The sequence below is a fragment of the Dryobates pubescens genome, chromosome 8 (assembly GCF_014839835.1).
Source record: "Dryobates pubescens isolate bDryPub1 chromosome 8, bDryPub1.pri, whole genome shotgun sequence".
NCBI classification, from domain to species: domain Eukaryota; kingdom Metazoa; phylum Chordata; class Aves; order Piciformes; family Picidae; genus Dryobates; species Dryobates pubescens.
Window position 1 is genome coordinate 17,251,351 of NC_071619.1, and position 14,043 is coordinate 17,265,393.

A 14,043-nucleotide genomic window follows, 5' to 3' on the forward strand; every position below is an offset into this window, starting at 1 on the left:
TTTCAGGGCATGTTTCTAAGCTTTTCTGCTATGGAGATCTGAATGGTCTCTGTTCTTATGGTCTAGACTGAAGAAAGTGGTTCAATAGCCAAAAACTATTATTAAAATAAATTACCTGTGTTTACAAGAACGCTGCATCTAAATATTGTTACGCAGCTTTTCCCCATTCTGAAGTGAACAGATTGATCTAAGATGCTTTTGATCTATCATGCTTTTTAAATGAACATTTTAATGAAATAATTTGGATGTCTTCAGTCAAATTCACTTATGCACGCAAGGGTAGAGTGCTTGCAGAACATCCTCATGCTTCCACTCCTGTTTCAGACTACCGAGACTGACCTCAGTGGTTCTCTGCAGTGGTATTTTTTGAGTACACAGCCCTTTACAAGAAGAACACAGTCCTTTACTGAGATACCTGCAAATAGATTTTTTCAGAGAGCAGCAAGAGCAAGCTGCTCCCTAAGGAACAGGGAGGTGAGACCCAAGCATGGTTACAAGGCTGGCAAAGCAGGGGCTATGCCATTCAGGGCCCTGTTCCACAGTACTGAAATAAGGCAAGCAAGACAGCTGAGAATTCCAGACCACCACACAAGTTTGTGGTAATAAGTCAGGTCCAAGGTCAGGCTGGGAAGGTGTGTGAAAATCAGGTCTGATGTGGGCAACCAGGGTCAAACAGGCCCAAAGATCACCAGGCAAGTCCAAAGGGACAAGGCAAACCAGGTCATGCTGGGAAGTCAGTTTGTGGGTCAGGATCAATGAGGTCCACAGTCAGGAAAAGTATGGCTATGGCTGAGCGGGAGACAGGCACTTCTACACCATATCTCAGGCAGGGGCTCAAGGCAGAGGGGCAGTCTCATCAAGCCTGGGACTGTGAGCAAATGATGAAAGTAGGTCCCAAACAAGGGTGGTCAGGGCTATTAATGCCTGTTAGTGTCCTCATGACCTTGCCAGATTTAGAAATGACACTATCCAGGAGGTCCCATGGTGTAATGGTGAGCACTCTGGACTCTGAATCCAGCGATCTGAGTTCAAATCTCAGTGGGACCTTAATCTTGCATCTGGAGAGGAAGTTTTTTGAGGAGCCGCTGGGGGGAACCAGGATTGTTTAGTCTGGAGAAGAGGCTGAGGGGAGACGATGTTGCTTTCTACAACTCCCTAAAACGAGGTTATAGTGAGGTTGGAGGTTAGTGTCTTCTCCCTAGTATCAACTGACAGAACGGGCGGAAATGGCCTTAAATTGTAGCAGTTGAGGTTTAGAAAAAAAAGAAAGTCTTTATTGAACCAGTAGTCAGGCATTGGAAAAGGTTGCCCAGAGAGGTGGTGGAGTTGCCATCCCATGTAGACGTGGCACTTTAGAACAAGTTTTAATGGCCATGGTGGTGTTAGGTAAATGATTGGACTTGAGAATTTTTTTCCAACTAAAACAATTCTCTGATTCATCTCTTTTTTTTTTGACCTAGACCCCCCTCTTTTAACAGAACAGATATGCAGACAGAAAGACCGCTTGTGAATAATGCTAAAATGTCATGGCTGTTAACATGATTCTAAATTTTACTTTGGACAGTTTTCACAGTTAAATTTTAGTTACAAAAAGAAAATTTCTTCTTAAATCCCAAAATTCAGGTTATTTGGAAGTTATATTTCCAATTAAGAAAAAGCTTAGCAGTTTATAGCACTAGGACTTGGGAAGTTTGTTTCTGCTGCTACCTCAGCGTCTGTTGATTGATGTGCTGTAGTCATCAAGGCTGGGCTCTACATCTGTTTCTTCATCTGTACAATGGAAATAAAAGGATACTGACACTGGCTTTCTGGTGAAGTAAATTGGCTTTGCTAGACACAGTGCACTGAAAGAGGGGTAACGGAAATGCAGAGCTCACTGACTAGAAGCAGCAAAGAGAACAAAAAAGAGACTTGTACCATGGCAATGCAATGTAATGGAAGCTCACTTGAGAAGAGGAGGCTCAGAGGAGGCCTTATTGCTGTCTACAACTACCTGAAGGGAGCTTGTAGCCAGGTGGGGGTTGGTCTCTTCTCCAGGCAACCCGTGACAGAACAAGAGGACACAGTCTCAAGCTGCACCAGGGGAGGTTTAGACAGCATGTTAGGAAGAAATTCTTCATAGAGAGAGTGATTGCCCATTGGAATGTGCTGCCCAGGGAGGTGGTGGAGTCACCATCACTGGAGGTGTTTAAGAGGAAACTGGATGAGGCACTTGGTGCCATGGTTTAGTTGATTAGGTGATAGGTTGGACTTGATCTCAAAAGTCTTTTCCAACCTGGTCTATCCTATCCTATCCTATCCTATCCTATCCTATCCTATCCTATCCTATCCTATCCTATCCTATCCTATCCTATCCTATCCTATCCTATCCTATCCTATCCTATATCAAAGTCTTTTGCAAATGCCGGATTTAATGCATTTATGCTGTATTGAAAGGAATGTTCTACTTTTCCAATACTCTCTGGTGCTTTGCATAAAAAGATATATCAAAACTGTCCATTTTCTGCACACAGGATGTAATTCTGCCCCTCCTTATGCTTCAGAAATCCATTGAAATCAATATATTGTTTATAGGTGTGAAATTAATTGGGAAAGAAGTTTTATAACCATCACTGAATTCCAGCCGACAAAATCAGCCAGGCATAAATGAATATTCCACTGACTTCTGTGTACATCTCCAGGAAACTTTGGTGATGGGTTTCACTATGCAGCTGAGACACCAGCAATCTGATATTCTAAGTGCAGTGAATTCAACACTAAGAACTCCATTATCTTCTTCAACATTTTTCAGACCCTGCCCTCTGTGTGATTTGTCCGTGGTCAGTACTACTGTCTGCAGAAGGAAATTTGTCCCTCCAAAACAATGCATCTCAAACAGAAGCTGTCCCTTTCAGTGCACCAGAACTGCTGCACAGACAAAGTAAAAACCAGCACACTGGATTAACAAAGGTGAGGTATATTCCAATACAAATCTTGATCGTACCTCATGAAGACAAGTTTGTAGGATTGTAATGCAACATACCAGGTATCTACCATCAAAACCCATTTCTAATAACAGTACTGTTTGAAAGATTTGCATTTATCTTGTAGCTCACCAGTAGATTAGCAAGGATGTCAGCATCAAAATCAATTTTGAACATCAGTTCTCAAGTTCAATGTGTGATTTGTAAAAGCCCACAGCAAGGAAGAATATTTCTAGGAACACAATGGTTGATCAGATATGGCAACTGTAGTCCCAGAAGCATCAGGACTACTGTATTCATATTGCCAGAGAGTAGAAGCACTCCCAGGAAGTCAGAAATAAGTTCAGCTATGTTAATAATTTACTTTCCTTATCCCTGTCAAATGAGTCTCTCTTGTAAGATGGAACACTCAGGTGCCTAAATGTTTTAAATACCACCAGAACCGCACCAGTGCCTAGTTCCTCAGGCAGAGCACAGTAGTTGCAGACTCCCACATAAGAGATCACTCAGATTCATGCAGAAACGTGTAGCTTTGGAATAAATGGCCCTTGCCCTAGTAATCCTCTTCCAGGACATGATTGCTAGTCAGACCCATAGGTAGGAGGGAACTTTAATCACCAGTGAGAGAACTTCAAAACTAAGAATGGAGTTTGAATATCTTCTCCTACTCATGGCATCATTGGAGAGAGGGCAGCATCACTCATTTCCTCATGTTAAACAATACTCATTGTATGGCATCTAGTCCATAAGCCAAGAGCCACTATTGTACTTTTAGAGCTTTTTCCTGTAGTCCAGTTTTTAAAAAAAATTAGCTGTTTGACTTCTTTTTTGTGATCAAAGACACAAAAAGATAGTCTCTCTAGTATGTGCTTTCTGTGTATTTACTGGATTTAATTTTTTACAGGGTTTCTTTTTCTCTTTTGACAGATGTTGGTGTATTCCTTAGGAATGACTCTCTATTGGTCAGCAGACTACCAGGTTCCTCCAAACCAGGCCAGTGATATAAAGATTTTTGTTTTCTTTTATTCTGCCTTATACTAATAGGTTCAAAGGTTGAGATGCATTATCTGAAATCATAGTAAAAAGGGCTTTATATTCTGGATCACTAGAAAGAACTAGTGTCCAGAGAAGGGCAACAAAGTTGGTGAGGGGCTTGGAACACAAGCCCTATGAGGAGAGACTGAGGGAGCTGGGGTTGCTTAGCCTGGAGAAGAGGAGACTCAGGGGAGATCTCATTGCTCTCTACAACTACCTTATGGGTGGTTGTAGCCAGAAGGGGGTTGGTCTCTTCTCCCAGGCAAACAGCACCAGAACAAGAGGACACAGTCTCAAGCTGCACCAGGGGAGGTTTAGGCTGGAGGTTAGGAGGAAGTTTTACAGAGAGAGTGATTGCCCATTGGAATGGACTGACTGAGGAGGTGGTGGAGTCACCATCACTGGAGGTGTTCAGGAGGAGACTTGATAGGGTGTTTGGTTGCATGGTTTAGTTGATTAAGTGGGTTGGATGATACGCTGGACACGATGATCTTGAGGGTCTCTTCGAACCTGGTCTATTCTATTCTATTCTATTCTATTCTATTCTATTCTATTCTATTCTATTCTAACTGGAAAGCTGTGTCAAGGCCCAGACTTCACCAAAAATACCAGTTCATCCAAATCAGGATTCAGTGAGGCCACATCTTATCTTTTTTCTTTCATTTCCATCCCTCCCGCTGTCACCGCCTTTTTCTTCGAAACCTAGAATTGTTCCAATTAAGATGAACTGCATTTTGCTTTTAAGAGTTAAGATTATTTATTCCAAGACTGTAATAAGGAATATGCTGCCCAGGGAAAAGAGGTGCTTTAAGCTAAATGACTCTTAAATTTAAGTATCAGGTCTCTATGGCACCTCTTTGGGCTGGTGTAACTCCTGGCCTTTTTGAAGCTAATGCTGCTACATGTCTTACTTGCATGTATCTTTAAGATTCACAGTTTAATTACCAAAGTTCTGGAGCAGACTGAGCTGTTGTCTGTCACCAAGAAGCCTCTGTATGGGCTGATGACCTCCTTGCAGATTTCCAGTTCCCTCCAGGGCTGCCCTGGATCCCATTAGAGACTCCATTTATTCCTGTTATGCTGCCTGCCTGGAATTTTCCCAAAGTATAAAAGAATTCAGTGCCCATTTCTCACCTATGGTAAAAGACTTCCAGAAACTCCTGGCCCCAGTTTACACAGAATTTCAGACCACTGGCAGATGTCATTTAACAGTACCTGCATTTTGGCTCAGTCCCTCCAGCTGAGTGACCAACTACACATGCTCTTGCTGACGCTATGTGAAGATCTGCCACATAAAAGACTTTCTCCTGAATCAATCCTGGAAGCATGTGAGGTACATCAGAAGGAATCTGCTTCCTTACCTGCAAATGTCTACATAAAGAAAATGGTCCAGTTTGCTGTGGGAAGTGTCAGTGAGGTAGGTACTACTCTCATACATTAGTTATCTCCTGGTTTTGGTGAGAGAGGTGAGCAGCAGTAGGGGGTAGAGGCGACCAGTTGCCTGAAATGAATGAATGAATGCTTCTGTGAATTAAGGAAGTGAGATTTCATTCTAGATGTCTAAGCAGAAAAATTGAGTGGGCATATGTACAAGCACACAAGACAATGAAGCCATCTTTCACCACTCTTACGTGCCTGGGAAATTATGCAAATCCATCTATTGCATTGGCAATATCTTAATTTCTTTGATTTATATGAAAGCAATAACCTTTGCAGAGACTTTGCATTGGCCAAAGGAATAGACATTGCACAAGAGAAAAAACTTCCCCCTGATTTTCCACTCTGCTTTAAGATTTTCTTTGTGAAATGCAAAGAAATCACAATTGCATTATATTGAGAATTTCATTCATTGTCCTTGAGTGGAAGTGAATGTTTCCTGTTCAGTCTAGCCTGACCACATGAAGTTTTTAATAAGTAAGCATCTGAGTCTTTTTCAACATTTGAACATATTTTGATGACAAGCTGAATGAACTAGAAGAAAACATGGCTTTTTTTTTTTTTTCCTATTCCTGTTTGCAACCAGTATTCATTACCATTCTGAGATGACCTATTCATTACCATTCTGAGATGACTTTTTCCCTGTAACTCTCTACTGTTCTATTTCCCACCGTAACAGAGGGTGTCCCCTCTTAGACACATGTAGCATGAGAGCAGGAAGCCATGAAAAGTCAGCCCTGCTGTGTGCTAATCTGAGAAGATGAAGTTGCTTACGCCAAGTAAATCAACAGCCTCTGACAAGCAGAGGGCAAGGATCACTTCAGTATGACAGTCTGAAGTCCGCATACCATATGACATTAACTTGCAGTACTATTGTCTTCTAGGCAGAGTGGGTAGTCAATGAAGACAGCACAGCCTCCCACCTTAACAGAAGTCATGTAATAAGGAAAAGACTGCATGAGAAAATATCTGACACCTCACCATTGTCCTCCCAGATGAATTTTCATCAAGGTAAAGAAAGACTTATAATGTGAATTATCTTCTAAGGATACGGCAAGTCTTTTCCGAGTCTCTCTCAAGCTAGGTGAATAGTTTAATTTCATGCCGTAGTGATTACATGTAGTGTGGAATGGGATGTTTATTGCTTTACATATAAATGACTTCATAATGGAAAGACTCTGAGGCAAGTCAGCAAGGTTTCTGTTCCGTATTTCCTCAGAGGACAGTAGCCTGAGAGCTGCAAAACAATGATAATAATTCAGCTTGCACAGAGTCGACTCTTAAAGAATATGCATGAAACCTGTGCACATAAAAAGCCACCAACTTTCAAAACTGCCTTTGTATTTTGTATACCCCAGTCTATTTTCAAAGGCAGAGTGGGATTTCTGGAGTGATTTCAAGGCACAAGGCCAAATCCTGTTCACTATATAAATAACCCAGCATATACTATTTACACATTTCATTTGACTAAGATTAAGATTTTATTATCCTTCAGAGTAATTCTGTAACTTTAACTAAATATAGACCTCAAGTTTATATAATTCTCTTTTTTTTTTGTTGGGTTCACTTCAACAGAAATCTCTGATTTGGGAGGCAGGGGAAGGCTGGTCCAAGATATGCAGGCTTTCTTTGGGTATGATCAACATTAGGCATTTGAACAATCTAATCTCTGTTCAGCAAAGCACATATATGTTCCATTAACTTCAACTAGAATTTAACACATGCTTAAATAGCTGTGGAACATTTCTATTAAGTATTATTGGTCATAAGAAAAAGAGATACTTTTCAGGGCAGCATTCCATTCCATTTCTTCCTTTATTATTTTATATATATATATATATATATATATATATATATATATATATAATTTATGTATTTATTTATTTTTGATAAAAATTATCACCTTCAGACATTCTGGAAAACAACAAGAGACAATGCAACAAAGTTACTGTGAGACAGAAACATGTACTTCCTAATGACTTAGGAGAACCCCTTAATGGAATTTCTGCAGCTGACTCTGGCAGTGGATTGTGTCTGGGCACTGTCCACCTTCTACACAGAAAGAATATTTTACAGCTGAAGGTTTTGGACCTCAGAATAGAAGGAAGGAGAACTTTGCAGGTTATCTGTACTTTACAACCTTTCAGTTAAACATAATAATAATGTATTACATTTATTTTAATTGGAATGGTGGAGAAGAACTATTTGGGGTAAGAATAAGATTATGAAAATAATAGAATGCATTTACCAAGCTTTCCTTGGTCCTTAAGGAATTGAAGTCAGGGTTAGAAGACAGATAGATGCAGATGATAGAAAACTTAGTGAGGCCAAATGCTATTTATGTTATCATGCAGATTCAATGATTTGTAATTAAAGTATGTGATTCATCATATTTCCTTTTCATTTCCAGACAAAGGGTCCAGATTAATGAATTATAGTCAGTCAACAGAAGATTACAGACAAGTCTCTGCTGACTACAGCGATTCTAACAGTATTTCTGAAAGCACATCTTTGATACTGTCTAACCGAGGACATAGGAGAGGTAAGATTTTCCTGAAAGATTATGTTTATGAATTATGAAGCTACTCATATATGGTCAGGTGATAGGTACTCCCATGTACTTGTGGCTACGTGACTAGCGAGGTATATTCATACTAAGCTGCAGGGAAGAGAGGTTGCTTTATACTGGATTCTTTTTCACTTGTGTCCTACAGTAAAGCCATGTATTCCCTGCTTACCATGCAGGGCCCACACCCCTTTTTTGCTTTGTTATGTACCCTTTGCCAAGTGAAACTGTTCAGCAGATCACAGACAAAGCCTATCAGCATGCTTCTAGTACATGGGGTCTTGAAACAGATGGGAAATGGTGCCTATGATGCCTATGATGCTGCCAAGAAGGCAGCACTGAAATCAGTTGAATCTATGAATAATATTTAAGACTTGAATGGTGGGGATTAATGTTTCTAAAAGCCTGTTCGAAAACAAAGGGGCTAATTATGATATGTAGAGGAAGAAAACATCCAAACAACGCTTTGTTTTCTTTTCATTTTTGTCCTAATGGCATTGAGTATTTCCTGCTTAGTGTATTAATTGTGCTAAAGGCTAGGCTGCAATGCTGCAATGCTGCTCTTCTGATTTACTTGGTCTAGAGGTATCAAAGTTTGAGTTTTAGCTCCATTTGCAGTCCTTTATGGCAGGATCAGCATGAAAGAAACTGTCATGGAGTGGATCCACCCAGTGAAGATACTGTGGTAGATGTCAGTCAGGGCTCTTTACAAGCTACTGAAATCACAGTGTAAGGGGATATTATGCAACAAAGAAGGGAATTCAGCGGGAAGGAGACTACTGCTATGCATATGTATCTTCATGTTTAAATTGGAATCTGAGATAAGGACACCTAGACAGGTTGTTCAGATTGCCCAGGAGCAAAAAGTTCCTGTTGCCAAATGTCACCAGCAGCTCCTACATAAACAAGCTCACCATGCCAGCTCCACATTCTCAGACTCCTGCTCATTTATGTTCTCCATTCCACAGTAATTCACCTTCCCATCTGCTTTCAATTTTTTTTTTCTCCATTCTTCCTTGGGCACTTCTCCTGAGCTTCCAGACCCAGAGGTGGAAGTTTACTTCTTTATTTCCAGGGCTTCCTCCCTCTATGAACCTCCATGAGAAATGACATACTAGGTCTTCCTGTGGTGTGGATTCAAGTATGCTCTGCAAGCATGTGTGGGTTTTCATTTCTTCCCTAAGGTGTAACCCTGACACCCACTACATCAGTTGCATTTTAACAAAGTATGCACATCAACATGTTAGCTCATTGATGTCATAACTAACAAAAAAGTGCTGAGTAGTCCTTGTTTTTTCTCAATGAGTTTATGATACCTGGTTGATGATTCATAGGAAATTCACAGGAACATATTACCCACACTTTTCCACATTTGAAAGGCTTAATGTTTACAAGTGGAAAATAAAAGGCATAGAACATGATGTCAAGGGACTCATTTCCCTAGGAAAACATGGCAAAGAATCTGGGTTCCTACTTCATTATCACAGGTCTGCCAGAGAGAAAGTAAATGAGAAAAAGAAACAAACATGCAATTGCATCTCAGCCCCAAGCCCTTAACCCCAAAGCTAAGGAAAGTGAGGTTACTTATGCAACTGCTGTTGATACTCTCATCCTGAAAGGCACCTTTCTAAAGCTCCAGAATTGCAATCAATATAAGCAGCAATAAAAACCTGAAATTGCAGCTGCTCCCCATGCAATGCATACATGTCAGTCACATACCTAGTGGCACAATAGTGAAGGTCAAACTCAGGAGCCTGCTTTTTAAGTCCTTTTAAAATAATTGGTCATTGTACTCAGGATTTAGACAAACTCAAAAAAAAAACCAACAAAGGAAAACACAGAACAGGAAAGCTTGTTTGCTGCAGACATTCTTTCCTCAGATAATGTATCTGAAAAAGAAATATTACCATCTGGTAGAGCACCATTGTCAAGGAAGATCAATGTCTTGTATTAGGCTCATTTAACATCTAATAAATGAAGCAATCATCTATGGGATCAACTTCTTTGAGAGCCACATGTTTCTTAAACATCAGGAATGTGCTGCTTGTGATCAAAGCATGGCAGTCTGGACACTGAAGCTAGCCACTTTGTCCCACTGCCATAACATCTGAGGCATGAAAATAGAGGGGAATTTTATGTGCTTGTCAAAGTATATTTATACAATTACGTGAAACTTACAAATTTTGTGAGGCTTTCTCATTAAAAAGCACGGTGTTTCAGGATTTAATCTTAACTTTTTAACTAGCCCTGGGTATTTCGCTTATCTCAAATATCACATTTTGTCACTACCATCTGCAGCCTGAGAAAAACATGTTTATGAATATTTTAGCAATGTGACTGTAGATTTTCTAGTTTTTAAAACTGCAGTTTGTGGTTGGTGCACTAAAATTCAGTGTTATGTTTCTGTGTCGGAATTCAGAGTGACGTCTCAGGGTTTAATTCATAGATATTTTACCCAGAGAAACAGCTGGCTTCAATGATTGTTGCTTCCACACAATTTGTTTTCTAGCCTCTAGCATTCCACCTATGTAATAGTATGATATCCTGTTCTTCAAATCAGATCAATGAAACTATTTAAGTGAGGAAAAATTCAACATTCCCACCCTTCCCTAAAGGTTTTAAAAATACCTCTTCTGCTAGAAGAAATGTTCATGGAACTAATGCCTGCATAACTTTCTCCAGTTCAAGCTCTAAATTTCAGCCTTCATGTATTTGGGCAAAACAATGTCTATGATGTTAGTGCGAAAAATGATACAAATCTTTTTTGCCAATGATGCATAAACCATCCTATATTCCCACCATATTTTTACAATGTTAAAAACATTCACAATACAGTTAATGTACCAAAAACTGAGTGGAATATTTACAAACAGTTTTTGTTTTAGTGATTTTATATCCTACTCTGATTAAGCCAGAGAAGTTTCATGGCTTCCCCACCACTCTTATTTTATGGCTGGAATAAAAGAGTAAAGAATACTAGTAGCAATTTCTGAAGAGCACAATCTGTTTCAGAAATTACCCCCATACACATGGAAATAACAGCCACTACACCTTTCAACTATTTCCCAAATTACGTTCACATGAAGGGTTACCAAGAGGAAGCAACAATAATTTGAGAATACTACTGGTGTAGTATTATTAATCTTACAAAGCAGCCATTTATCATGCCCAAGAAAGGACACATGAGAGGGAGCAGCCAGTCAAAATTTCCTCCTTGTTTTACTAGTCCCAAGATCTGATGTTGAGTGCTGCTACAGTTGCTTCAATTGTGAAATTTCTTTCATTCATTGCAGGTAAAGTTCCACAGACACACAGGTCATGGGACCCCACCCTTAGTGGGTCAAGGACACAAAGTAGCTACAAGCTCTTCATAAACAGGTAAACAAAATGCATATTCCTACAAGATGGCAGCTGGTTTATTGTCAAGTGAATCAGGATGACTAGTGTGGTAATGTCATTATCAGAAAATGCCTGGATCACCATCTGAATTTGCTTTGATAGTAGATGCTGTTTAAGTAGAATTAAAGTACACTTAGACTAGCGGTTCTAGTGAAATTAAGTTGGCCCCTGAACAATCTATACAAAAGTGGGCACATTGCTTTCCACCTTTACTTTTTATCAATGTGTCCTGCCAGATGTCCCTGACCTCCCAGAACAGTTGCCTTGAGCACAGCTCCTTCTGGATCAGACAGGTGTGCAGCAATAACTGAAACTGGAAAACAGCTCCACAGAGAGCATGGAAGAGAAAAACATGTTCAGAAGCTATAAACAGTCCTTGCTTTTACTGGCAAGACATTCTGCAGAGTCTACATTTGTCTACATTCAGAGTTTGGATCTGGTCATGCCTTGCTGTCACCTCAACAGAGGCCTGATACATTCTACAGTCATTATGACAGAACATGTATATGATCCATCATTTTCAGTGAATTTTTGCATTTGCATCTCAGTTCTTAGACTGATTTGTCTTACTTATGCCAGCCACATCCAGCCCTACACCACCACTTTACAGAAGAGTTATAGGTAACTCAGGGACACAAAGTAAAGACCTCTGCTGGTCATGAGGATTAGCCTCATTTCAGTCATGATATATGCAGCAGCCCTGCAGATACAGACAAGGAAAGCTAAGAATTGTACAACTGATACTAACTCCTTTCCAAAACCCAGAGAAACCACTGCTGCCAAATGAGTTTTCTAGACTGGAAGTTAGCACAGAGCAGTTGTAATCATGGCTGATTCTGAATGAAGAGACATAAGGACTCTAGGCACCACAAAGACCAGAATCCCATAGCTAAGCACCATGTAAATCCCTGCTGACATCCCATTTAAATTGAGTTCTTGACCCACTTAACCAGGAGTTTCTTCTTTTAACCATGACATGAGTAATTCAGGCCTACAGGAAATGCTCCATTTAGATCAACTCCCAATTAAATGTATCCCAAGTAAACATTTTGAACTTCCTGATAAATCAGTCACAATTATCTGAACAGTGTGAGATACCCCAGTAAACCTCTATGCAGTAAGAAAGAACTGAAAGCAGGCTGCAGTACAGTGGCAGCTTTTGTTATGAAAGCAGTGTCTCTCTATCTAACTACGGACACATACATATATATTTGTGCATATAGGCATCAATATCTACACTCCTGGCAAGGATATCAGTAACAAATTATTTATTTACTGACTATTTTGGAGTAATTGCCATACCTCTGACTACCAACCTGGATATTACTTTGATATCCTTCATCCAAAATCATGCTGCCAAGAAAATGTTTCCCTCCTGTGCTGAAAGACAAACTCTCTTCTCCAAATTTCCAGCAAACTGCTTTCCATAGAACTTCAGGGATTGTAACTCTCACTTTTGATTATATGCATCTGCAAAATGTGCTTCTACCAAGGTCACCATTCTATTTTAAGTACCATGATAACAGTGGAGGTGAAATAATTAGCCCATATACAGGAGGACAACCAAGAAAAGATTCTGTGTGACTTTGGTGTTTGTTAACAATGTAAACAACAAAAATCCACCTCAACAAAACTTTCCCTTCTATACCCCATAATAATTCCTCATTGATAAAGTATCTACTGCATTTTAAGTTTATTCTGAGCATACATGTGCCTGGAAAAGACCGCTACTTTATAGGTTAAAATATAGTATACAGACAGCTATCTGATCTGAGATTTCATACACCTTTCTCTAAATGGAAAATTCCCTCAGTTCTCAAAGACATTAATTTATTCTGAGGAATTAATATTCCAAAAATTTAGTTCCCATTCTGGAAGATTCTGAATTGTATAACAACAAATGTCACAGCTTTCTGAGGCTTGCGTGCTTCAGAAAATAAGAAATGAGAAACTAACTTCATCCTGTAGAATTACTAGAAAGACATGGGGCCTTGTGGCTTCACTGGACTTAAACAAGATGGATCTGGCTCACCAAATGAAACAAACAAACAAACAGACTGTTACTGAATTAAAGCAGAGTTTAGATTTATTTATAAAGGCATCGGTAATTATTTTTCTTCTGTAAACAAACATTTAACAAGTTGTAATTGACATTAGCCTGGATTCCATAACATTCCGCCAATGTATCTTAAGCTCTTTGTCCTCCAGTCTGTGTTGTTTTGATTTCATGCCATGTATATTGCTCACTGTGACATTTCCCTTACAGGTCCGTCAGCTCTGTAGAAGAAATCCCAGGTGGAACTCAGAAGAACAGCAGACAAAACCTGCTAAGTTTAGATTCCACCTTCTCTGTGTCTACAAAGGACTACACAGCAGCTGCCACATCACAGAAATGTCTGTTCCACAGGAAGGAAAAGGTGACTAATGAAAAATGTATAAGCTGATTTAGAAATGTAAATAACACTAAAGAGAAACCTCTCATCCAGTTATTCTTTACCAGTGACATGCATATTAGCTACTGAGTCATCTTAGTAGATGAGTATTCTAAACTGGCAGACTCTAAACTAGGCAAGATGGTGGTAACTCAGACTTGAAGGCAGTAAAAGTTCTTGTCCGTAAATACTAAGCAAGAGCTTGTAATCT

At 39.6% G+C, this 14,043-nt stretch overlaps 1 protein-coding gene and 1 non-coding gene across 2 annotated transcripts in view; both read left to right on the forward strand.

Annotated features, from left to right (window-relative positions):
- The first annotated feature begins 975 nt into the window (after window positions 1-975).
- Window positions 976-1,047, forward strand: TRNAQ-CUG (transfer RNA glutamine (anticodon CUG)). Its single transcript has one exon. It is a non-coding gene; the product is annotated as a tRNA-Gln (tRNA).
- Window positions 1,048-2,848: 1,801 nt separating this feature from the next.
- Window positions 2,849-14,043, forward strand: part of FRMPD2 (FERM and PDZ domain containing 2) — a 58,866-nt gene continuing 47,671 nt past the window's right edge. Inside the window, exons 1-7 of the mRNA XM_054163657.1 lie at window positions 2,849-2,949; window positions 3,891-3,956; window positions 5,230-5,415; window positions 6,320-6,446; window positions 7,846-7,977; window positions 11,295-11,379; window positions 13,667-13,817. Of these exons, the coding sequence (XP_054019632.1) occupies window positions 3,891-3,956; window positions 5,230-5,415; window positions 6,320-6,446; window positions 7,846-7,977; window positions 11,295-11,379; window positions 13,667-13,817 (747 nt within the window). The 5' untranslated portion in view covers window positions 2,849-2,949. The remainder of the gene's footprint in view (window positions 2,950-3,890; window positions 3,957-5,229; window positions 5,416-6,319; window positions 6,447-7,845; window positions 7,978-11,294; window positions 11,380-13,666; window positions 13,818-14,043) is intronic.